General features: G+C 43.3%; 1 protein-coding gene across 2 annotated transcripts in view; it reads left to right on the top strand.

Moving 5' to 3' along the window:
- The window catches only part of LOC146863264 (5-hydroxytryptamine receptor 7-like), a 265,872-nt gene extending 240,135 nt beyond the window's left edge, over positions 1-25,737 (top strand). For both annotated transcript variants that reach the window (XM_085642686.1, XM_085642687.1), the window contains exon 3: positions 22,488-25,737. In XM_085642686.1, coding sequence (XP_085498812.1) covers positions 22,488-23,259 — 772 coding nt within the window. In that variant the 3' untranslated portion in view covers positions 23,260-25,737. The remainder of the gene's footprint in view (positions 1-22,487) is intronic.
- The last annotated feature ends 525 nt before the right edge of the window (positions 25,738-26,262 follow it).

Below are 26,262 nucleotides of genomic sequence, written 5' to 3'. Positions count from 1 at the left end.
TATTCAGCAGTTACAGTTAGCTGAACTAACTATAACTCGCTCCCCCGCAATGCACTGATTATGACCTCACATAGTACATCACTCTTGACATGGTCAGTGACATTACTGATCACATCTCAAATGGCATCACTGATGACATCATCCACAGAATCTCTGATGCACCCACTTGCACCCCAATATAACCTTTCATACCCCATTCCAACTTCCACACTACCATTCTCAAAACCATTGACACACACATACCAGTACTTACACACCCACTCACTAATTCACACATACATTCACTCAGTACCCATACAGCCACTCATACACCACCTCACTCACGAATACAGGCTCTGATATATCTGCTCATACACCCATACAGTCACTCACACACTGTCAGTTACCCATAAAACTACTCTCACACCTACTCACTCACCCATAGAGTCAATCACACTGCCACTTACCTATACAGTTATACACACACCCACTCACTTATTCATACAGATACTTACACATACTCACTTGCTTATACAGTCACTGACACAAGCGCACACTCACCCATACAGCCACTCTCACAATCACTCAGTCACTCATATGTTCCAACACTTACCTATACTGCCTTTCACATTGCGGTAACTCACCCATATACCACTGACACATCCATTCACTCACCGACAAAGCCATGCATACCCCCAGTCACCCATACAGCCCCTTACAGACGCACTCACTAACCCATATAGCCACTGACTCACTCATCCATTCAGGCAGCCACACACAGCCTCACCCACCCACTCAGACACTCATACACCCATACAGGTACTCAGACAACCAATCAATCACCCATATAGCCACTCACCAACCCATACAGGCACTTAGACACCAACTGGCAGACTGATACAGACATTCACACAACCTAGTCACGCACCCATACATTCACTGAGACACCTAATCACTCACTTATACTGTCAGTCACACACCCACTGAATCATCCATACAGGCACTCATACATCCACAGATTCAGCAATACCCCTTGGTATGTATATTTAGCACTCATAAAGTTTTTTTAAATACTCACAGTCTCTGAATGATGTCATCAGTGATGTTATCTGAGATGTCATCAGTGATGTCATCAACGATATCACTGACCTTGTCATGAGTGATGTAATATGTGAGGTCATAAGCAGTGCATTGTGGGGGCGCAAGTTAAAGTTAGCACAGTTGTACGAGTGAAACCTGAGCCTAACTATACCGTCTCTGTAACCTTTTTTTCAGTGAATTTCTAAGGTTTTTTAAATTCCATTTCCTAAATATAACGTCCTTGTAACCTTTGTTTTTATCAGTGAATATCTCTATATATTTTCGCTGAAAAAGCCGATATATATATTCCATAGGTCTCACCACAGTCCTGGGGCAGTGGTGTGCATTATCGCCATGAGAACCGATCTATGCAAGCATCCGAAATTCCATCTGACAAGGAAGAAATATGCACTCCAAAGTTGCTCGCCAAAGGTTTATTGCTCCAAAAATTGTTCAATGCAGATTTTTTGACATATTCAGTGGCTAGTGTGATCAGCAACTTACATAGTGAGGTAATCTAGTTTCATGGTGTAAATTGGCAATTGTAATCAAACATGAAAAGTAGAGCATGTAATTGCATAGCCCATTATACCGTTCATCGCAATCTCAGATCGGCTTTACAGGAAACCGGTTGAACATTTTAATGTATGTGCCATCTGGGAGTGGTCATACTGCATGATTCAAATCAATGAAGAGCATTCACTCCGGAGCACCCATTGACCCCTGCTCGCCGCACACATGCCACAGGGCCACCACTGCCATCGAACTTGAGCTACGCTGAATTATCAACTGCTCCCTTGAGACCACCACACTCCCCGATGACTGGAAAAACGCCAAAGTCATCCCCCTCATAAAGAAGCTCTCCGCAGACCCGACGGACCTCAAGAACTTCAGGCCCATCTCTCTGCTCCGTTTTCACCACTAAAGTAATCGAAAAGGCTGTCAACACTAAGCTAGCACACTTAATAGAAACCAGCAGCATCCTAGACACCTCTCAATCTGGATTCAGCAGCAACCACAGCACTGAGACCTCCCTCATCTCCACCACGACAACATCCGTGCCCTCCTCGACCTAGGCCACACGGCCGCCCTCATCCTCCTTGACCTATCAGCAGGCTTCAACACCGTCTCCCACCGCACACTAGCCACCAGGCTCCACGATGCCGGCATCCAAGGAATAGCACTATATTGGATACAATCTTTCCTCTAAGGCAGAACACAGAGAATAAGACTCCCGCCCTTCCTCTCAGCACTGACAGAGATCAGATGCGGAGTACTCCAAGGATCCTCCCTCAGCCCTACACTCTTCAGCGCCTACATGGCCACCCTCGCAACCATCGTCAGAAACCACAGACTCAACATCGTCTCCTATGCCAATGACACCCAGCTCATCCTCTCCTTCACCAAGGAACCTGACATAACCAGGCGCAAATTCCGAGAAGGAATGAAAGCCGTCCTAACCTGGTTGAGCAACAGCCGTCTGAAGTTCAACGCGGAGAAAACAGAAATCCTCATCCTCGGCTCCATCCCCTCTGCATGGAACAACACCTGGTGGCTCCCGCCCTCAGAAACCCACCCACCCCAACGAAACACGCACGCAACCTCTGCATCATACTCAACTTTTCACTCACCATGAATTGCCAGATCAACGCCGTATCCTCCGCATGCTTCAACACCCTCTGCATACTTCGCAAGACGTTCAAGTGGATCCCCCCAACTCTAGGAAAACTGTCACCCATGCACTCATTACTAGCAGACTGGACTACAGAAACACTCTCTACACCAGAGTCAACAAAAAACTCCTCAGCTACTCCAGCAAACTCCAGACCGCCCAGAACACTGCGCTAGACTTACCTTCGACATCCCACGACATGACCACATCACCGAACACCTACGCAACCTCCACTATCTCCCTGTCGAAAGAAGAATAACCTTCAAACTACTCACACACGCCTACAAAGCCCTCCACAACCAGACCCCAATACCTCAGCGACCTAATCTCCTTCTACGCCCCCAAGAGAAACCTCTGCATAGCCGAGCTCGCCTTAGCCACCAGCCCTCATTTCTACAGGACCAGAGCCGGTGGAAGATCCTTCTCCTACCTCGCAGCCAAGACCTTGAACAAACTCCCCCTTCACCCCGACAAAGCCCGACACTGCACCAATTCAGAAATGACCACAAATCCTGGCTCTTCGGATGATCCCAACGGAGCTGCTCACCTCCCCCCCCCTCCTTCAGCGCCTTGAGACTCTCATGGGTAAGTAGTGCGCTCTACAAAACCCTGATGGACCACATTCCATGTCATAAAACGCATTGCTTGTACAACGTGCCCCCATGAAGCCCCAGTGGGAGTAAAATGAGGTTGTGTAGTTGCTGAAGGATCAGAGCTCACATTTTAGTGACCCAGAACCAATATTAATGCACTAAAGTAAATTAGTACAGCCTCACTGGGCCAAATCTGTTAGCTGGATCTGATAGTCTCAAAGGGGGGAGTAGGAGGTCAAATAACGATCCCCTCTACTTACTGCCAGGACCGGCATAGTAGAGCCTCAGTGAGCAGGTTTACTTAACTGTTGTCCAGAAATACCATGCAAAAGACAAATTAATACTATTAAATAAAATTTAGAATGAAGACAAAATTAAATTTAACATTTCATATCAATTTGATAACCCGATATATAGCTCCTCCTAATATGGACATAATAAACAGCAAGGCCATCCTGCATCGAATAGGCATTTTATAGTGATTGTGCGAAAGGCATGCGAAATCCATGATGTGAGTAAACACCCAAGTGGGTGTGCAAATATATATAGCATTGCGCACTAATAATTCAAGATAAATATCAAGCTGCTGTGGAGTCAAGCATGCTCTCCCAATGACCAGGTTCAAGACTAACTTCAGCACACCAGTGTGTCAGACACCATGACTATATCTGGTCCTTGCGGGGGCACCCCATTAGAAGATCCAGCATGAGGGAAATCCCCAAAACTGCAACTCATAATTCAAAGCCCTGTATCTGAGGAAGGATTCACACAAGAAAGTAAGACCAGGTTTAGGGTTAGGGGGTTATGCTGAATCTGTACCACAGACCGCAGTATACAAAGCCAGTAGGGCCACCGGACAGCAACCTCTTATCCATAAAAGATCCCAGAATAATGATATGGGAAGTGGGAGCTTAAGATTCATTACTACATTTAACAACAGGTCCAAGATGGTGAAACAAAGTTTAGGCAAGCACTGGCACATCTCACACAGTGAAGAATGTCTGAAGGAAGTGGTTTCTGATTTTCCCATGATAACCTACAGGAAGAGTTTAGCTTTAAAGACAGACTGAGCACCAGCAACATTCATAGCAACACCTCCTGGATAGCCACCCATAGGAAGGGTTTCTTTGCATGCAAAAAGTGTAAAGCATACAAGTACAGTCAACGCACCTGCATGTTTCATTCATCCCTCTCAGGCCAGGAACTCAACATTGAAAAATATCTTATGTGCAATTCTGATTTCACTCTTGAACGAACAAATGAATAAATGAATAAAAAATCTTAAAAAGCGTACGAATACGAATAGGTGTCTTGGCGCTGAGTAGTTAAGAAAAAGCAGACGAGCAAAAAGTCCTAAAGATCACTGGTTGAATAAGGAGGTTTTAAGGTTCTTCCTAAACGTCAAGAGTGTGGGTGCAACTTTGAGTTCTGGATGGAGGCGACTCCACAGTAAAGCTGTTATAAAAAAGCTTCTGCCTCAACAGGTGGCCTGCCTAAAGGAAGCCTCCTTCAGTAAGTTTGCTGTTCCTGACCGAAGACATCTGCTAGGGGTATACCGCGTCAAATTAGCCTTCAAGTATGCAGGTGCATTTCCATAGATTGACTTGTATGCTAGGCAAAGAGCCTTGAAGGAGATGCAGTGGTGGACCGACAGCCAGTGCAGTTGTCTAATGGTTGCTTGGCTGATTAAAATTTTGGAATTTTGAGAAGGAACCGAGCAGCTCTTTATGTTCTTACCTGCCCACTTGAGAAACAGTAGGTGAGCAGTAATATCCATTCTGTCAAGAAGAGAGTCTTGGAACACCTCAGAGCCATCATGCTTAGGGACAGGCATTACCCTGTAGCAAGACACTTTTTTGTGATACACAAGAATGACCCCTCTGTGAGGGGAGTTGACAGAGAATTGGCTCTGAGCAAGTAAGAGTCCTAATATATCTTAGAACTAAACACTAAGATACCAGTAGGCCTGAACACCGATGAGGAGATGAGTGTATATTTGGGATGAGATGTCTGATGATGTGACTGTGAACCTTGCAATGTGCACATAATGATACCCGAATATTGACTGATTTTACTGTTAATAAGAAAAAGCTTTAATTTTAATTGTTTTAAAATCTCATTTACATATTGAGCATATATTTTTTTTCTTTTTTTTGTTTTCTCTCTATCCTTGTTTCCTTCTTTCTCACTTCTCTACTTCTTCACTCACTCGCTGCATTACCTCTGATACAGGGCTTTGAATTACAAGTTGCAGTTTTTGGGATTTCCCTCATGCTGGATATTCTAATAGGGTCTGCTCCCGCAAGGACCAGATATAGTCATGATGTCTGACACACTGGTATGCTGAAGTTAGTCTGGATCCTGGTCACTGGGACTGGTGAGAGTATGCTTGACTCTACAGCAGCTTGATATTATGAACTATGAGCGCACAATACTATATTTATATTTGCACAGCCACATGGGTGTTTACTCCCATCATGGATTTCTTTCCTTTGGCACAATGGCCATGATATGCTTATTTGATGAAATATGGCCTTTCAGATAAATATGTCCATATTAGGAGGAGTTATATATCAGGTTATCATATTGATCTGAACGTTTATATTTAGTTTCTTTCTTCATTTTCAATTGTATTTCATTGTATTAATTTGTCTTTTGTATGATATTTCTGGGCACCAGTTATAAGAACCTGCCCACTCACAGCTCCACTCTTCCGGTCCTGGCAGTAGGTTGAGGGGATTGTTATTTGACCTCCTCCTCATCCCCCTTTGATACTATCGGATCTAGATAATGGATATTTGGCCCACTGAGGCAGTATTGATTTACTTTACTGCAATAGGATTGGTTCTGGGTCACTAACATATGAGCTCTGATCCTACAGAAAGTAACCAACCTCATTATGCGCCCACTGGGGCTTCATGGGGGCACATTGTAATGGTAATGCATTCTATGATATGGAATGTGGTGTAATAAACTGATCTGAACCACTCAATATGACTGCTCTGGATTGTTCCTACATTAAAATGTACCGCCGGTTTCCGAGGCAGCCAATCTGAGCGTGCAATGAACTACATAACGGGCTATGCAAGTAAATGCTCTAATTTCCATACTTTTAATTACAATGAGCAATTTACACCATGCAACTAGATTACCTTACTCTGTAAGTTGTGGATCACACTAGCCACAGTATATGTTCAAATCTGCAGTGAACCATTACTGGCACCCAATGTTTATATTGTATATAATGTATACTGGTGCATGCACACTGCAATAGACTCCTGCGTTACAAACATGCTGTTAAGGGCAAGATTATCTGTTTGTATTACTCAAAATAGAGTCTGTGTGTCTGTGAGTGGGTCTGTCAGTGGGTACATCAGTGTCTGGGTGGGTCTGTGAGTGAGTGTATGAGTCTCTGAGTGGGTCTATGACTAGGAACGTCAGTGTCCGAGTGGGTCTCTGAGTGTCCATGGGTCTCTGAGTATATCTGCAAGTGGGTGTATGAGTCTCTAAGTGGGCCTGTCAGTGGGTGCATCAATGTCTGAGTCAGTCTATCAGTTGGTGCATAAGTCTCTGAGTGGGTGAGTGGTTGGGTACATGAGTGTCTCAGTGGGTCAGTGAGTGGGTCTATGAGTGGGTTCATGAGCTTCTGAGTGGGTGAGTAAGTGGGTGTATGAGTGACTGAGTGGGTCTGTGAGTGTGTATATTAGTGTATAAGTGAGTGTGTGAATATTTATTATTATTTCTTTTCAGCAAGGTCCGCGACTCTGTCATGACTTTACACGGGGTGCGCTGACCCACATGACAGTGTAGCTACTCCCTGACGTGGAAAAAAAATGGTTTGCCGCATTTTCTAACTCATAAGGGGGCCCTCACGCACCCCTACAATGCACCCATGGGGTCAGGGTAACCCTGCCCCTTCTATAGTTTTAAATATTTATTTTCATCACCCGGGACACGGTCCCGGTTCACAAAATAGGAGTTGCAACTTTCTAGACAGGTTGCGGCCAGCCAATCACAGTACATCTCATTTCTCGAGGGTTCGTGAACCTCCACATGGGCGTCTCAAAGGATCCACACCCCTATATATGCAAATTTGGATATCTATAAAAATATTTCAAAATACTGAATGGATTTTCACCAATTCATAAAACGGTCACTTTCTGGACCAACAGCCGTTAACTTTCTGCCAAAAGTGGTGTAATTCCGTTCAGCCATTTGGGCTGTAGTTGTGTCTAATATTCCTATGGGAATTAACATGGGAAATGCACATTTTTGACCCCCCCTTTTTCTCAGCCCTAACTTGAGGGATCGCCAGGAAACTTTCCGTCCACAACAAGATTCAATGGGACACTTGTTTTTGAAAATTTCGTGAAGATTTATCAAACTGCGCCAAAGATATAGGCAACTCAAAAAACTATTTTCCTATGGAAACATGTTCTTAGGGAATATATATATATATTATCTACTGGCGGTCGCCAGTAGATAGTTATAGTTAGGACCGAGTACCCATAGGAAATCTGAAAATTCTATTTTGAATAACTTTGGCGCCGGTTGACTTATCTACGTGAAATTTCAAAACTAACGGGGGGCTCCGCTCAGCTCCTACCCTGAAAGTCTCGGGGTGATTCGTCAAGCGGGGGCTGAGAAAAAAGGGGGGTCCCAAAACATGTTTTCCCCATGCATTTTCCCATAGGACCTTTAGTCGATGGTACAGCCCGAACGGCTGAACAGAATTACTTGGAATTTGGCAAAGAGGTAGTCCTCAGGTCAGGCATGTGCCTTTTGCTTAAATGGTGTAAATCTGTTCAGTAGTTCCTGAGAAAATCAAAAGTAAAATCACATATATATCTGGGCGGAGCCTAACCACACATCTCATCGTGAGATCTGATTGGCTGTCAGAACTTCATCCAAGAAGTGTTGGCAGCCATCTTGGGACCAATATACATGATAGCACCTCATTAAAAAGCATTGCAGTTAATAGAAGGTTTTAAGACTTTAGTTACATTATAAATCATTTGTTGATGGTACCATACTCATTTTAGGAATTGTGGTGTGTTCTAAGGTGATTTTACCATGTGAAAAAGCCTTCTGCTGTGATATCATGAATCATGTTTGAGAGAAAACTATTTTCTCATGCTTTTCCCACAGAGGTTTGGAAGGTGATCTATAAGCTAACTGAGAGCATATTTTCTGTAAATTCACATTATCTTTCTCAGTCATGTGAGAATGAAGTCTGACATTCTCAGTAAAACATGTACATCCAACAAGGGCAGAGACTGTCAGTTGATTCCTTTATGTTCTACTGCAGCTTCCCAGAGTGTTCTAAAGAACAACTAGAGCGCTAACAGTCCTACTTATGACAAACGTATGGCACACCTGAAGCCATCTTGGTTGGAATAAAGTGGTAATTCTTAAAACATTTAATTTAAAAAGGAACAAAATGAGGGGGTTCATTTTGCCATAGAAAGTATGATTAGTGCTGCAGAAAGAAAAATTAGGGCACATGTTGAGTGACTTCTCAAATCCTCTTCTATTTCATTAAAAAATTCTGACATGCAGACTGAAACATGCACTTTCAAGACCAGCAGCAGACTTCCCTGGTGAACAGTAGCTTTACTACAGTGATCTAATAAGCAACTAGAGTGCTAACATTCTGAATTTATGGCAAATTTGTGACACATCTGAATGCCTTCTTGATGGAATCAAAGTAAAAAACTGAAAGTATTTCCTACTGAGGAGACTGTAGTAAATGAGGAAATTAGGAAACATCATAACAAATAAGTCTCCCAAAATGGCCACCAGAGACAAAAGAGCCCAAATGTAACCCAAATATCACCCAGATGTAGCCCAAGTATAGCCCAATGACAGAATGTCCCAGAGTGTTCTAACGAACAACTAGAGCGCTAACAGTCTTACTTATGACAAAAGTATGGCACACCTGAAGCCATCTTGAAGGGAATAAAGTGGTAACACTTAAAACATTTAATTTACAAAGGAACACAATGAGGGGATTCATTTTGCCATAGAAATTATGATTAGTGCTGCAGAAAGAAAAATTAGGGCACATTTTGACTTCTCAAATCCTCTTCTATGTCATAAAAAAATTCTGACATGCAGACTGAAACATGCACTTTGAATACCAGCAGCAGACTTCCCTGGTGAGCAGTAGCTTTACTACAGTGATCTAATGAGCAACTAGAGTGCTAAATTTTAGAATTTATGGCAAATGTGTGACACATCTGAATGCCTTCTTGTTGGAACCAAGTAAAAAACTGAAAGTATTTCCTACTGAGGAGACTGCAGTAAATGAGGAAATTAGGAAACTTCATAACAAATAAATCTCCCAAGATGGCCACCAGAGACAAAAGAGCCCAAATGTAGCCCAAATATCACCCAGATGTAGCCCAAGTATAGCCCAATGACAGAATGTCCCAGAGTGTTCTAACGAACAACTAGAGCGCTAACAGTCTTAATTATGACAAAAGTATGGCACACCTGAAGCCATCTTGATTGGAATAAAGTGGTAACACTTAAAACATGTAATTTACAAAGGAACAAAATGAGGGGGTTCATTTTGCCGTAGAAATTATGATTGGTTCTGCAGAAAGAAAAATTAGGGCACATTTTGACTTCTCAAATCCTCTTCTATTTCATAAACAAATTCTGACATGCAGACTGAAACATGCACTTTGAATACCAGAAGCAGACTTCCCTGGTGAGCAGTAGTTTTACTACAGTGATCTAATGAGCAACTAGAGTGCTAACATTCAGAATTTATGGCAAATGTGTGACACATCTGAATGCCTTCTTGATGGAACCAAAATAAAAAAACTGAAAGTATTCCCACTGAGGAGACTGCAGTAAATGAGAAAATTAGGAAACTTCATAACAAATAAATCTCCCAAGATGGCCACCAGAGACAAAAGAGCCCAAATGTAGCCCAAATATCACCCAGATGTAGCCCAAGTATAGCCTAATGACAGAATGTCCCAGAGTGTTCTTAAGAACAACTAGAGCGCTTACTGTCTTACTTATGACAAAAGTATGGCACACCTGAAGCCATCTTGATTGGAATAAACTGGCAACACTTAAAACATATAATTTAAAAAGGAACACAATGAGGGGGTTCATTTTGCCATAGAAATTATGATTAGTGCTGAAGAAAGAAAAATTAGGGCACATTTTGAGTGACTTCTCAAATCCTCTTCTATTTCATTAAAAAATTCTGATATGCAGACTGAAACATGCACTTTTAATACCAGCAGCAGACTTTCGTGGTGAGCAGTAGCTTTACTACAGTGATCTAATGAGCAACTAGAGTGCTAACATTCAGAATTTATGGCAAATGTGTGACATATCTGAATACCTTCTTGATGGAATCAAAGTAAAAAACTGAAAGCATTTCCTACTGAGGAGACTGCAGTAAATGAGGAAATTAGGAAACTTCATAACAAATAAATCTCCCAAGATGGCCACCAGACACAAAAGAGCCTAAATGCAGCACAAATATCACCCAGATGTAGCCCACATGTAGCCCAATGACAGAAGTGTGCAAAACACTTATTTTTTGTGTATTTGCAGCTTTATATAGTGCAGACTTGTCAGGTATTGGAATGCTTTACATGAGCATTGGTTACATCACACAAGATCAAATTAATTTTGGTTGTAGACATGGGGAGATTAAGTGATTTGACCACAATCACAGAATGTTGAGCTGAAGCAGAAACTCCAACCTGGTTCCCCAGTTGCAAAGTCTGCAGCTCTGGAAGTAACACCACATCCTCTCGCCAAGGTGCAACATTTAATCAAGTGGTCAACTGGATAAAAAAAAATAAAGATTACAAATAATTTAAAAGCTCTTTGTCGCTATTTGAAAACTCAGAAAATATGTCCTCATTTTAGTTTTTTAGAGCACTAACCATCATTTTGATGCAAATAAGACCCTCTCATATATGTAATTTCTAAAGGAAATACTCTAGGTATTACAGTTTTGATTACATCAAGATGACGTCAGGCGTTCCACACTTTTGTAATAAATATAGAATGTTAGCAATCTAGTTGTTCATTGGGATACTGTTGAGAGGCAGAGGCCAGGGGCACGGACTCTGAAAATTGAAGGCAGGTAGGAGAGTACAGAGGCAACAATTTGACAACACTGGGCAGGCAGGAAGGACAGTGGCAGCACAACAGACTATGGAGGGCAGTGGAAAGGGGGGCAGGGGCAACAAACCAACAATACAGGACTGGCAAGAGAGGCTGTGGCAATATAATAGACCATTGTGGGCAGAAGGAAGAGGCAGTGGTAGTACAACCATACATGCCAACAGACCCGTTTCAGCCAGGAAACGTCCAATGTTTTTAAGCTCAAATGGGCTTTATTTGATCTGTCTCCTGTCTACATTCTACTCTTTTTCAATGTAACTCAAAGGGGAAAATCCATACCCCAGTTTCTTTTTCAAAATCTCCCTCTTACCAAGTTCAAAATGTTCGCAAGTATGGTACATTGAATCATGGTAGGCAGGAGGAATTGGGGTAGGGACATAACAGAGGACAGGAGGGACATGGAGAGGTGCACCAAACTGACCCTACAGGGCAGGCATCAGGGTTTGCAGCAGCACAATACACCACACAGTGCATGCGGGACGGGAGTGCAGCACAACAATCCATAGAAAGCAATAGGGAGGGGACAGGACCATGCACATGGACAACAGAGAACAGATGGGAAAGAGGCAATTGTAGCTAGCTGACCATAATGGACAGACAGGAGAGAAAGCTGCAGCATAACAGACCATAAAGGGCAGGAGGGACAGATCAGGGGCATTACAATGGAACAGACAAGCCAGGAGGGAGGGAATAGGGGGTCTGCACATGGAAACAGAGGGCTGGGGGCAAGGTGGCAGGGCAGGAGCAGCAAGATGACCATGGAGGTCAGGCAGGATGGGCACTAGAAACAAGACACACCATGGAGAGCAACAATGAGACTATGGTGGCATACACACAGACCATGGAGGGAAGGTGGGAGGGGGTCAGGGGCAGCTAGCTGACCACACAGGGAAGGTGGGAGGGGCCATGGCAACACAGAAGACCATGCATGGCAAGCGGGAGGGTTAGTGGCAGCACAATGGCTATGATGGGCAAGAAGGAGGGTGCAGGGGCATGCACAAAGGACCATGGAGGATAGAAGGGAGGGTCAGGACCTGGGCACAGACAAGAGAGTTCAGGGGAAGGGGCCTCACAACAGACCGCGCGGGGCAGGCAGGAGGAGCAGTTGCAGCACAACAGATCAGGGAGGGCAGAAGGGTGTGGCAGTATAATGGACCATGGAGGACAGGAGGAAGAAGATAGGGGCATGGCATGTGGACAGGCAGGGTGGAGGTGGCAGGGACAGGTTACAGTCATCTGACAAAGCTAGGCAGGTGGGAGGGGAGTGGCAGGTCAACAGAACACTCAGAGTAGATAGGAGTGGCAGGCAGGTCCATGGAACATAGTGGGCAAAAAGGATGGAGCAGGGGCATGCACAAAGACATCGGAGGGCAGGGGGAAGGAGAATTGGGTCAGCAAGCTAAGCACAGAGGCTAAGCAGGAGGTCAATGATGGGCCATAGAATTGAGCAATGGAGGGCAGGAGGAGTAGACTGGTACATCATGCTAAATGGAGGGCAGTGGCAGCACATCAGACTATGCATGGCCGGAGGGAGGAGGCTAGTCCATGGATTCAGACAACAGAGGATAGGGAGGAGGTGGATGGGGCAGCAAGCTAACTGTTCAGAGAAGGTGGGTATTAGGAACTTTATTGTTTTTAAAATGTGTGTCTGTGTGAACTACTTAAAATATGAACAAGTATGCAGCATAATCTCACTTTTATTCAGGAAGAAGAGGACGTTTGTGACTGTGACTCCGGGCTCACTTGGCAGAAACACCCCCTGACCCTCCACCCCCATCGCAAAATGTAATGCCTGTGAAAAGGGTAGGTGACGCAGTGTTATATAGAACATAGTCCTGAGAGCATGATTGAAAATGAAAACTAGATGTAGTATATGGTATAAACTATGCACCAAAAAGTGTGATATAAGATGAACCGGGGCGTGAAATATAATATGCAGTACATTGTGCGCAATGACAGATTCATTGGAGAGCGCGAGATAGCACAGGCACTAGCGCGTGCTATGCGATATGCGCCTTGGAGTGTAATATGCACAGGGCAGTGTTGTGTAACATAACTAGTCTCTAAAGTTGTAATATAAAATATGTGCTGGGGAGTGTAACGTTGCATATGCACTGTGACAAAGATATGGATCCCAAATTGTAATATGTATGGCATAGTGCTGTGCGTTATAACATACATATCGAGGAAGGCACGTTAGATGAGGCAATATAACCCGTGCGAAGGCAAGTGTGGCATGACATATTCACGGGGTGGTGTTACAGTGCACATGGGCTAGAGAGTGTCATAGCATACAATTTTTGTCGAATCCCCTTTGAATGGCTTAGTGTGCGTGTATATTAAATGTGCCCATCAATAGCTACCCATGTTTTTATAAATAAACGACAAGGGTGTCTACTTGGAGAGTACCCACCGGCGGGGGCGCCGGGATTAGGCACGGTAGGGCGTCAGACATGTCAGAGCTTCACTAGCGGTGTAAATACATTCCATGTGGATTCATTCTATGCATAGTCGCCTGTTAATGAATATCAAGCAAATCGTCATGGTGATAGGTACATACGGTTTGTCCAGCATGTCCTAGGTGTTTCTATAAATATATATATTTTTAAAATAATAAAAAACAAAGGCGGTCCCCGGGGGATGGGGTCCCCGGAGCCATAAGTGGCCTGAGGAGGGGGGCAACGCAGCCCCTCTCCTAAAGAATTTAAATTAAAAAAAGGCCATGACCCGGGGGTTGGGGTCCCCGGGGCCGATTAAGGCCTTGGGAGGGCCAAATTAATTTTTTTCAACAAAAAAAATTAGGGTGCAGGCCCCCAGGGCCAGTAAATTAGAAAAAGAAGGGGGGCCACACAGCCCTCCTTCTTAAAAAAATAAAAAAAATAAAAGACCGGCTTTGCGCTGGAGGCCACGCCCCCTCCTTGCAGCACTCTGCAAACGTGCCCCCTGGCCAGTTGTAAGTTGGAGAATTAATTCCCCTTCAATACTGAGGGTCCCTGAGGGCCAACTAGCCCAACAGGTATCTTCAGTGTGCGCCAGGGAGCTGCGTTGCAGACAGGTGTTCTGAGGCCACGCCCCTTTTTACACCTCTATGCAAGGCAGCTCTGTGGCACTTACTGGAGGTACCTAGTGGGCTAGTTTGACCCTAGGGACCCTTAGGATTCAAGGGGACATAATCTCTCAACTTTGAACGGCCACAGGGTGCGTTTACACAGTGGTGAAGGGAGGGGATGGGGCCTGAGGTGACGTGTGCAAACACGCCCTGTGGCGCGTTTTAAGTTGGGGAAATAATTCCCTTTCAATCCTGAGGGACCCTGGGGGCCAACTAGCCCACCAGGTGCTTCCAGTAAGTGCCACTGCTCTGCGTTGCTGAGAGGTGGTGCAGGCCGAGCCCCTTTTTACACCTCTCTGCAATGGCGCTTACTGGACGTACCTAGTGGGCTATTTTGCCACTAGGGATCCTCAGGATTCAAGGGGACTTAATCTCCCAACTTAAAAAACGGCCACAGGGCATGTTTACACAGTGGGGAAGGAAGGGGACGGGGCCTGAGGTGACGTGTGCAAACACGCCCTATGGCGCGTTTTAAGTTGGGGAAATAATTCCCCTTCAATCCTGATGGCCCCTGGGGGCTAACTAGCCCACCAGGTGCTTCCAGTAAGCGCCACTGAGCTGCGTTGCAGAGAGGTGGTCCAGGCCGTGCCACTTTTTACACCTCTCTGCAACGCAGCTGTGTGGCGCATACTGGAGGTACCCAGTGGGCTAGTTGGACCCTAGGGACCCTCAGGATTCAAATTAACTTAATCTCCCAACTGAAAACGGCCACAGGGCTTGTTTACACAGTGGTGAAGGGAGGGGACGGGGCCTGAGTTAACGTGTGCAAACAAGCCCTGTGGCGCGTTTTAAGTTGGGGAAATAATTCCCTTTCAATCCTGAGGGACCCTGGGGGCCAACTAGCCCACCAGGTGCTTCCAGTAAGTGCCACTGCTCTGCGTTGCAGAGAGGTGGTGCAGGCCGAGCCCCTTTTTACACCTCTCTGCAATGGCGCTTACTGGACGTACCTAGTGGGCTATTTTGCCACTAGGGATCCTCAGGATTCAAGGGGACTTAATCTCCCAACTTAAAAAACGGCCACAGGGCATGTTTACACAGTGGGGAAGGAAGGGGACGGGGCCTGAGGTGACGTGTGCAAACACGCCCTATGGCGCGTTTTAAGTTGGGGAAATAATTCCCCTTCAATCCTGATGGCCCCTGGGGGCTAACTAGCCCACCAGGTGCTTCCAGTAAGCGCCACTGAGCTGCGTTGCAGAGAGGTGGTCCAGGCCGTGCCACTTTTTACACCTCTCTGCAACGCAGCTGTGTGGCGCATACTGGAGGTACCCAGTGGGCTAGTTGGACCCTAGGGACCCTCAGGATTCAAATTAACTTAATCTCCCAACTGAAAACGGCCACAGGGCTTGTTTACACAGTGGTGAAGGGAGGGGACGGGGCCTGAGTTAACGTGTGCAAACAAGCCCTGTGGCGCATTTTAAGTTGGGGAAATAATTCCCCTTCAATCTTGAGGGACCCTGGGGGCCAACTAGCCCACCAGGTGCTTCCAGTAAGCACCACTCCACTGCATTGCAGAGAGGTGGTCTAGGCCGTGCCCCTTTTTACATCTCTCTGCAACGCAGCTCTGTGGCGCTTACTGGAGGTACCTAGTGGTCTAGTTGGACCCTAGGGACCCTCAGGATTCAAGGGGACTTAATCTCCCAACTTAAAAGGGCCACAGGGCGTGTTTACACAGTGGGTAAGGGAGGGGACGGTGCCTGAGGTGATGTGTGCAAACACGCCCTGTGACGCGTTTTAAGAGGTAGTTTTAATCCCCTGCCCTATTATATACTAGGGGCTTACAGAGGAGGTCATGCTGATCACAGGGGGGCCCCAACGCATAGTGTTCCCTAGTGTATGTAGGTATTTTCACTGTATTCTGAGTGTGTTTTAACATAGCACTGGCTCTAGGACTGGTTAGTCAGACTCAGTTACCACCAGTATCCGTCTGAAAAAGTTGAGGGTACAGGATGATTTTGCAACAAGGCTTCTTTCTGCTCTTCTGTTTGTTCTCTCTGCACGTTATCCTTCTTCCTGCACTTTTCTTCGTGTTTGAGGACTTCTGTTGCTTCTTTCTGCATTTCTTTTTTTTCTTTCTGTGCGTTTTTTCTTCTTTCTTCACATGTCCTATCTCTGTAGGCATAGTTAGAAATTAGCATTTAAAAAACCTTTGAAATTCACCGAAAAAACCATAGGTTTCAGGCACGTTATAGTTAGGAATTAGCATTTAAAAAACCTTAGAAATTCACTGAAAAAAACATAGGTTTCAGGGGCGTGATAGTTAGCTGGACTTTTCACTCATACAAAACCATTGAAATTCCCCCGTTATAGTTAGTTCAGCTAACCATAACTCGCGCGCCCGCAATGCACTGCTGATGACATCACATATTACATCACTCATGACATGGTCAGTGACATCACTCATGACATCACTGATGACATCTCAAATGACATCACTAATGACATCACTGATTACATCATCCTTGTGATAGAGTGGCAGACCACCTCTTCCCCTAATATAACCTTTGATACACACATTCAAAAATAGAAACTACAATGGACATACCAATACCAGTTACAACAACCTATTCAGTAATTCTAAGATCCACATACACATCCACTCATTCACCAACAGTCCTATACAGTCACTCATACATGTACTCACTCATCCTGTTACACAACACCACTCATCCATAGAGTTACTCACACACATAATCACTCATGCTAATAAAGAATCAAACATCCATTTACTTGCATATACAGTTATACACACACCACCACACTTACTTCTACAGAAACATACACATACATAGTCTTTTAAACAATCACTTATAGAAACACATACTTATTCATACAGGAACTCTTTCAATCTCTCACTCTCACATATACTCACGTATATACACCAATAGTCACATATACTAGTTTAAAACATATGTAGTTACTCATAAAGACACTATTGAGATAGTCTATCACTCACTAACACACCCATGCACACACTCATCCACCCATACAGTCCTGCACACATGCTGTCTTCAACACATACAAACAGTGAGTCACTCATTCATGCACCTATGCACTATTTAATACCCCCACCGAACCATACAGACACTCAGACACTCATACTGATACTCAAAAAACCAACTAATAACCTATATAGACACTCATGTAGCTACTCACCAACCCATGCAGCCACTTATACACAAAGTGAGAGACTGATACAGATATTTACACATTTAAACATTACTCACTAAGCCATGTATTCACTAAGATACACTTAATCAGTCAGTTATACAATCAATTTTTCAAAAACAAATCATCCATTTAGACACTTATATACCCATTTATTCTTCCATCGACCTTGAGATATACATATATAAAACATATGTAATTTTCAGAAAAACACACATTCACTGGATGATGTCATCAGTGATGTCATTTGAGATGTCATCAGTGATGTCATGAGTGATGTCACTGACCATGTCATGAGTGATGTAATATGTGACGTCATCAGCAGTGCATTGCGGGCACGCGAGTTATAGTTAGCTGAACTAACTATAACGGGGGAATTTCAATGGTTTTGTACGAGTGAAAAGTCCAGCTAACTATAACGCCCCTGAAACCTATGGTTTTTTCAGTGAATTTCTAAGGTTTTTTAAATGCTAATTCCTAACTATAACGTGCCTGAAACCTATGGTTTTTTCAGTGAATATATATATATATATATACACACACATATATACAAACATACATATATATCTTCCTTCAAGGTATGTAGAATTAAGAATAGTAAATCTATAGTTGCCCATGTATGCTAACCTTGATGATATCGTGGTATTGATTTACTATTTCTAACTATTTCTAACTCAGCATCTCTATATCACGACAATATATATTTCTTCAAGATATGAACTGGATAGCGCTAAGAATCGTAAATATAATTACCTTGATAATATAGTGGTAGTCGTTATTCTGCACTCAGTATCATCACAAGGGGACATTTTCTCACTCAATAATGTGACGTACACCCTCCAACCACTTTGCCTTCAGCAAGGCCATAAAGACCCTTCTGCTTTATATTGGAAATGCTTCATAACTAAATTTGATCTTGGCACAATTTCAACATCACAGATGCCTCCAGTTCCGGCTGTCAAGCGTTCATCAATTATTCAATCCTTTATCAGGTGGTTCTCTTATATAATAAAAATGTTGACAGTTCAATCTCTGTTAATTCTTGCATGAGTTTTTTCAACCATTCTATTATTTTTATTTTTTAGCGATGTATCTCAAATGCTGAGAAGCTAACCTACGATCGCTGCTAAGTCATTAACTTGCTGTGTGTTTTAGGATAACCCTGTCAAATAATGAAAAAAATGTAGTGATGTTTTTCAGAAGTTAGTTGTGCGCTCAGTGTCCCCATTCAGGTATAAATGCTTAATATAATGCAATAAAATCCAATGACTTCCAAGGCATTGACCTACTATAGACTGTTTCAGACATTTTATTTAACATTAGCACACCATTCGACATCAAAGAAAAATGACTACTGCGGTCAGTGTCGACCGATCCTTTGCAAAGAGTGCCAGCCTCTTACTGCTTTCTACTAAAAATACGGTCGGCATTGCTTGACTTAATATGTGTGCATCTTTCACTGCAAGTGCATTTATTGCAGGCTTCTCTGGAAATTTGTTTTTGCTATACTGGTAGCAGTTCCCTTCTTCTATATGTAAATCAGCCTACTAAATTCAAAGCTAGTGCTCGGTTGAATTCATATATGTACATCAAAATTACAATGCACGTATTCAAGACTAAAAAATTGTGTAATTTCAGAACACACGTTTATATTCTGAGAAAAATGGTTGAATTCCCAAGACATATTTAAAACTGGTATTTAAAAGATACATTTTGCTGGCTTGGGAAGATGTTGTACTAATCTTATTACTTTGGTGCCATGGGCATTGCGGTTATGGCTGCTATATATCACCTGTGAAGAAATATTTCAGATTGATAATGTTTTTTACATTACTGGTGGCAAGCCTGCCTTATGCTCTGAAGTGCTCACTGCTGATAATCTCAGCTCAGATTATGGCAGGATTGGTGTAGATTTGCTTAATAACCCACCTTTAATTTATCTGGACTTTTTAACTTCTAGTTCAGCTAGGAGTACCCCTCTATTGGAAGTTGTCGAAGTAGTCCCCATGGCCCAGCCAGAGATCATCCAAAGCCCTAGCCCTAACAGTCATAATGCACATGATGGTAATTTTATCCCCGGCCATAAACTGAGGGTTTTATCATGGAACATCGCTGGAATAAAAAGTAAACTGCACTGCCCAGACTGGGGACAATTTGTAGGCAACCATGATGTGTGTATGTTTCAGGAGACATGGGCAAGGGAGGACATAGTGAGGGGGGGGTTATGCAACTTTCAATGTGCTGGCTATGACAGGGGGAAGAGGTAGACCCTCGGGGGGTTGATGCACTTGGGTTGCTACTCACTTGGATTGTAACGTTGAGCAGCTGAACGCCATCTAGTGTATTGTACTCACCTTTTCCTCCAGGATTAAATTAGCCTTCAATAACATTTATTCCCGTCCTGTAAGCATCGCACAGGAATCCTCGACCCTAGATCTATTAAACACATTTATTGAATCAGCACCCTTGAATGCAAGGCTGATTATAGGGGGAGATTTTAATTGTCAATATGAGCCCCTCGCTGCCCCCACTGATGTTCCCCCTAGCGATGAGGATTGTCTTTGGCTAATTCCTAATCCTCAAATTCCACCGGTAAAGGCCTGTACCCCTCTGATACTCCAGATAAATGCAGTAACACTAACCCATTCCCTGAGGGCGTGCAACGGCTGTACCAAGTCAAACCAGCCAGGGAATCTAACCTTTAATAGAACAGGACAATCCTCTCTGTTGGATTACATTCTAGTGGAAACAAGCATATGGCAGTGGCTTGTCGACTTCGCTGTCATGCCGAGACTTGACAGTGATCATAACGCCCTGATACTGGAGTTGGAGCCTCCAGAATTCTACAATCCCATGGCCATTGGTACCACTGTAGGTATCAATTTAACACTTGCTAACAATAGAAGGAAAATCAGATGAGGAACACTCAAGCAGTCGCCAGATAAGGCAGCCGCATTATATTCTCTAACTATTTGCCATTAATAGAAATGGAGGAGGCTGCCATGTCACTTAACTCTCCTGAAACCATCAGAAGACTTGAGGCTCTGCACGTAGAATTGTCAACTAGCCTGACTCATATTTTTAATCCTCTGACGCATTTGAATGTGAAGAAGGATGCCAAACAAACTTGGTTCAACAATTCTTGTCGTAAGGCAAAGGGTGCCCTCATAGTTGCCATCAAAAGTAAGGATAGATCCTTAATCAAATTAAATAGGGCCCTTTATCGAGATAGGATCAAGTTAGCTAAGAACAACTGGGAGCTTGAAAGATGGGATGCCATTAAAACAGCACTTTCTAATAGGGACATGAATACGTTCTAGTCACTAGTAAGTACAGGCAGTAGTCGGCACCCTGTTACAGAGGGTGACTGTCTTTGACTACCTTGGTGTTACGTTATCCGAAACCTTTGAATGGGGCCCGCGACTAGACAAAGCAAGCTTGAGGCTAGGGCAGATGGTTGGGGGAATTGCTAAAACCTTTAGGAACTCCTCATATAAACCGCCTGGAACGGTGGCTGAGATATATAAAGTACAAGTTAGGAGTGCTGTAATGTATGGGGTGGAACTATGGGGTCACCGTCCCTCTAGCGGGCTTGCCAAAATAGAGAATCAATTTATGAGAAAGCTCTTAAGCCTACCGCCACGCACTCCTCTCAACTCCCTGCGCCTGGATTTAGGAATTAAACCTATTGCGGAGGAGAATGGACTCAGACCGTTGACCTTTTGGCGTAGACTGTGGGCGACCCCTGAATTAGCAGTCTACCAATCTGAACTTAAAGGGGTTTTGGGACTCCCGGGGGTGGGAAAATTAACATGGTTTGCATATATAAAAGATGTATGTCTTAGACTAGGCATACCTAACCTATGGAGCAACCCTGAGGAAGTGTCCCCGACAATTCCACGACTAGAACTAGTAAGAACCTATATATCGCTCAGACATTCATGTTGTTTTCTTTTGCCCTGGCTATAAAATAGCCAGACGGCTTCAGCTCGTACAACTTTGTAGAACTCCGGGCTGCAGGCAGTGTTTGGAGGCGTATAGAATACTGAGATCTGACACTCAAACCCCCCCCCACAGTTTTTGCCCTGTCCCGATTCCTCAATTCTATGTGGCATAGGCATAGGGTCTTGTTAAATTCACCACACCAACCATAAATATTTATCTTTGTACTTTGTCTCATCTTAACCCTTTTTAACATTTTTTTAACTTGCTTTTAATTATCTTTATTCTCAATTGTTGTAATGATACTGGATTAACTAAAAATGCATTGTGGCTATCTTTTATAATCTGTTGTTGATTAATTTTTAATATTGCTCAAATTTAGCTATGTATGTATTTGTATCATCTACTTTTTATGGTCCACAATGACCGAAATAAAGTTTGTTGAATGGAATGGATAATCTTTCGTATGTTGGCCACCAAAAACTGCAAATGCTCAATGCTGCAAATGTCATGCAAAACATATAGCAACGTGACATGGTATGTCAAATGATTTAATAAGATGTGTACAAATTAGTGTAAATGTTTGCCTGGAGAGAGAACAAAATCATAGTGTAGGACTTGTTCTTGGAATATTGCATCAAAACTCTTGTGTCATGCCTGAAGTTTGAATTACAGCAAACAGAGTAAAAAGAGACACCTAGTACAATAATTGCACTTAAAATATGCTACAATTTTATTATATAATTTCTGTAAATATTAACTCCCTAAAAACTTGTCTTTACAGGTACCTTGGGATAACACGGCCGTTGACGTATCCAGCAAGACAAAATGGAAAATTGATGGCAAAGATGGTTTTCATTGTTTGGCTCCTCTCCGCTTCCATTACGCTTCCTCCCCTTTTTGGCTGGGCCCAAAACGTCACCGTCGAAAGAGTCTGTCTGATCAGCCAGGACTTTGGCTACACAGTCTACTCTACTGCGGTTGCCTTCTACATCCCAATGACAGTCATGCTTATCATGTACCAGCGGATCTTCAAAGCAGCGAAGATAAGCGCGGCCAAGCACAGGTTCATCAACATACCTCGGCTAGTCGAGCAGGAAGGGATATACTGCTTGGAGGACAAGATCCGAGCTCACAGGAACTCCAAGAAAAGCAAGGCCGTAGAAGAATGTGCCACCTTGTCCAAGCTGCTACGCCAGGATCGGAAGAACATATCCATTTTTAAGCGTGAACAGAAGGCGGCAAGAACTCTTGGCATTATAGTTGGCGCCTTCACTTTTTGCTGGCTGCCCTTCTTCGTGTTGTCCACAGCCCGCCCTTTTATCTGTGGTACTGAGCAGAGCTGTCTGCCGCTGAGCCTGGAGAGAACTTTACTCTGGCTAGGCTACACCAACTCACTGATCAACCCACTCATCTATGCGTTCTTCAACCGAGATTTGCGGACTACTTTTTGGAACTTGCTGAGGTGTAAATACAGGAATATCAATAGAAGATTGTCGGCTGCGAGCATGCATGAGGCACTGAAGGTCACCGAGAGACATGAAGGGATTTTGTAAACCCTGAAATGGGTCTGGACTTCATTGTGAAATCTGGTAAAGATATTAAACAAATGTGAAAGGCCTGAAATGGCAGAAGTGCTGAGTGCCTACTACCAGAGACACTGATTATTAGTGAATGTAATAGCTATTATAGCGATTTTATTTTTATATAGGGCTGATGATCAGAATTGTTCTGGGGAATTCTAATACTGTATATAGGTAAGCCATGGCAGGGCTATAAGAGTTCCTAAAGAGAAGCTGTGCTGAGAGAGCATGGCAGAGAAAGTGTACAAGAGATATAGAAAGAAAACGCAAGAGAAGGGAAGAGAGAGAAAGTTGAGGGAGGGAGTGCCCTGTCTCTCAGAGTTTGCAACGGTAGGCCTTTTTATCTCAAGATTTGAAATGCAGAGTTTTCTTTGGTTTTATTCTGCACAGCATCTCCTCTTCATCACAACCTTATCTATAGCCTAAAACGATTATTGACATTCGGAGAGGAACTAAATAATGTATATGTAATGGCAACCCACAATGCTATGATTATTGGGGATCATTTTAACTATACTAGAGCATGGGATTACTACTCAAGTCAGAAACATTTGAGGTCCAATTTACACCAAAAGAAGGATCTTGAAATAGCAATTTCATAGCCAAATGAAAACTCCATAGCATACCTTTATTTTTAGGAAGCAAGAATAAAAATAGCCAAGAAGCAAGTTGAAAAAGCTATCTAGCCATGACAAATTCCCTACGCCCAATAGTCACAGGCAGCACAACATTTGAAACAGGTAATACGGTGGTGACATCAATTAAATAGTGTTGACGGCTATGAATTAGGTGGTGTAGTAAAGAAGTCAGATTGTGATATCAGTTAAATAGTTTTCATGGCTAGGAATTAGGTGGTGTTACAAAGAAGGTGGAACAGGACCAACTTCATATATAAAATTTAAGGGCCAGTGGGCATGAATTATATTAGTAAAAGTGAAATTTGGAGACCAAGGTTTAGTTGCAGCTTTTTAAAAAAAATACAATTCAGATTTACACCGACCTACATTTAACAAGGAAACATCCTATATATTATTGACCTAGTACCCTGGTTAAATCAACCTGACAAATTCATTTTTTTGATATTCCATATTGATAAATGCTATTGTTGGAGGGCAAGGTGAACTGAGTTTAGCATTTGCGTAGTTCCTTTTCTCACTGTCCACCATCCCAACACCACTTAATAAAGGACCAGATATGAGTATCATCAATGCTCAACCAATGTTGACTCCCAATAGTTTTGTCTCTGATCAAAGTGAGCGTATCAGAATACATGTATGCTTTCTGAAGCAGAGGGATCAGACTCCTCTGGGGCATCATTGAAACTATGGATGCCAATATGGGACAAGTAATAGCGCCTGCTAGACCCTCAAGTCCACCACTTGCCAGATGAGGTACTATTGTGTCTACTCTTAGATTGAAAGGAAAAGTTACTTCTACCTATGGTGGTCAAATATATTGTTGTGATAGTAGTGTGAGTAGTGCGCTATATAAACCCCTGATTGATTGATTGATTGATTGATTGATTGATGACAACCCTGTTGAGTGCTCTTGTTTAGGGTAGTGGGCTTTACATTCCAGCTAATTCTGGAGTCTGAGTTTGAGAGTGCAGGAAATCCTGACTGGTTGTAGTGCTCCAGATATGTAGTAAAACCCTGGTATGCGCTATTGCCCGATAAGACGTCCCATACCCTGTTGCACCAGCTCTTTTCTTTCCTTTGACACAGCCATAAAACCAGTGCCTGTTACAGACAGTACTGTCTTACTTGTTAACTTATGTTTACTTTTCAGATCAAGGTTCTCCACCAGAATAAAATTGAATATTACACTAGATACGGACATTGCTCCCCTCTGCAAAGATCATCAACTATTACCAGAGAAACCTCATGGGTGCTGGAGGACTGCTGCTGACTTTGTTTCTGTAATGCACTTTCACGACCATTTTATGACTTTTTTAGTAGCTCATTGAAATGAATGTGCTTCTGTTCAGCCTTCTGCTTTGCTTGCAGATGGCGCTTGAAATTGGCATGCTAGAACAGCGATTCATGGTAGATCAATAGAGGAAAAAATTAAATGGTCTTATAACAGAAAAGTGAAAAAAAACAAGTACTCCAGGAGTGATAACTTTTCTAGATGATATTTTAGCTCGTTCACAGTCATGTGATGTGTTTTCATAATGTGTGACAATGTTATTGATAGACACTAAAGCACGCCTCGCGCACCGAGATTTAAACGCTCTAATTCACAGGTAGCTTCCGTTCAGTAGGCATTGCTGCAGTGCAGTTTTTTAATGTACGCTTAAAACAGGATAAGATTAGCAACGCATCATTTTGAAGAGTCGTGTTGCTTTTTTTTTCATGCCTAGCCTGAATTTGGGCTTCAACATATTCTAAACTGTGATTTGAAGTATTACAATAAAAGTTAAAAAGGAGGTGTTGTGAAGTCGCAAAGTCATACCAGGTCGTTAATTTGTTTATCTTGTATTGTCAAAGGAATAACATGTTGAGAAAGGATGCATGTAACCAGGGGGGCACGCTCGATCTTGAGTACCTCAGGTGTTGTGTGACTGAGACTGACCTTGGAAGATTTTTGAACGAAAACACGAGAGAGAGACAATGGTGTAACCCAAAACATTTTGGCAATGCTGGTAAAACTTACAGGGGCAGGAGCGGCTATCAACTCTGAAAATTGGAGGGGCGCAGCATGCCGTAAACTCACCGATATGTTGCCTTTCTCCACTCCCGAGGAGGAGTATGAGGAAGGAAGGTGGTTTACTTCCTGCTTACGAATCCAACCGATCCTGAAGCACTTGCAGTGGTGGCTATCAACTCTGAAAATTGGAGGGGCGCAGCATGCCGTAAACTCACCGATATGTTGCCTTTCTCCACTCCCGAGGAGGAGTATGAGGAAGGAAGGTGGTTTACTTCCTGCTTACGAATCCAACCGATCCTGAAGCACTTGCAGTGGTGGCTATCAACT

The sequence above is a fragment of the Triturus cristatus genome, chromosome 2_2, assembly GCF_964204655.1.
Source record: "Triturus cristatus chromosome 2_2, aTriCri1.1, whole genome shotgun sequence".
Classification (NCBI taxonomy): Eukaryota; Metazoa; Chordata; class Amphibia; order Caudata; family Salamandridae; genus Triturus; species Triturus cristatus.
This window is presented reverse-complemented; position numbering and strand designations above follow the sequence as displayed.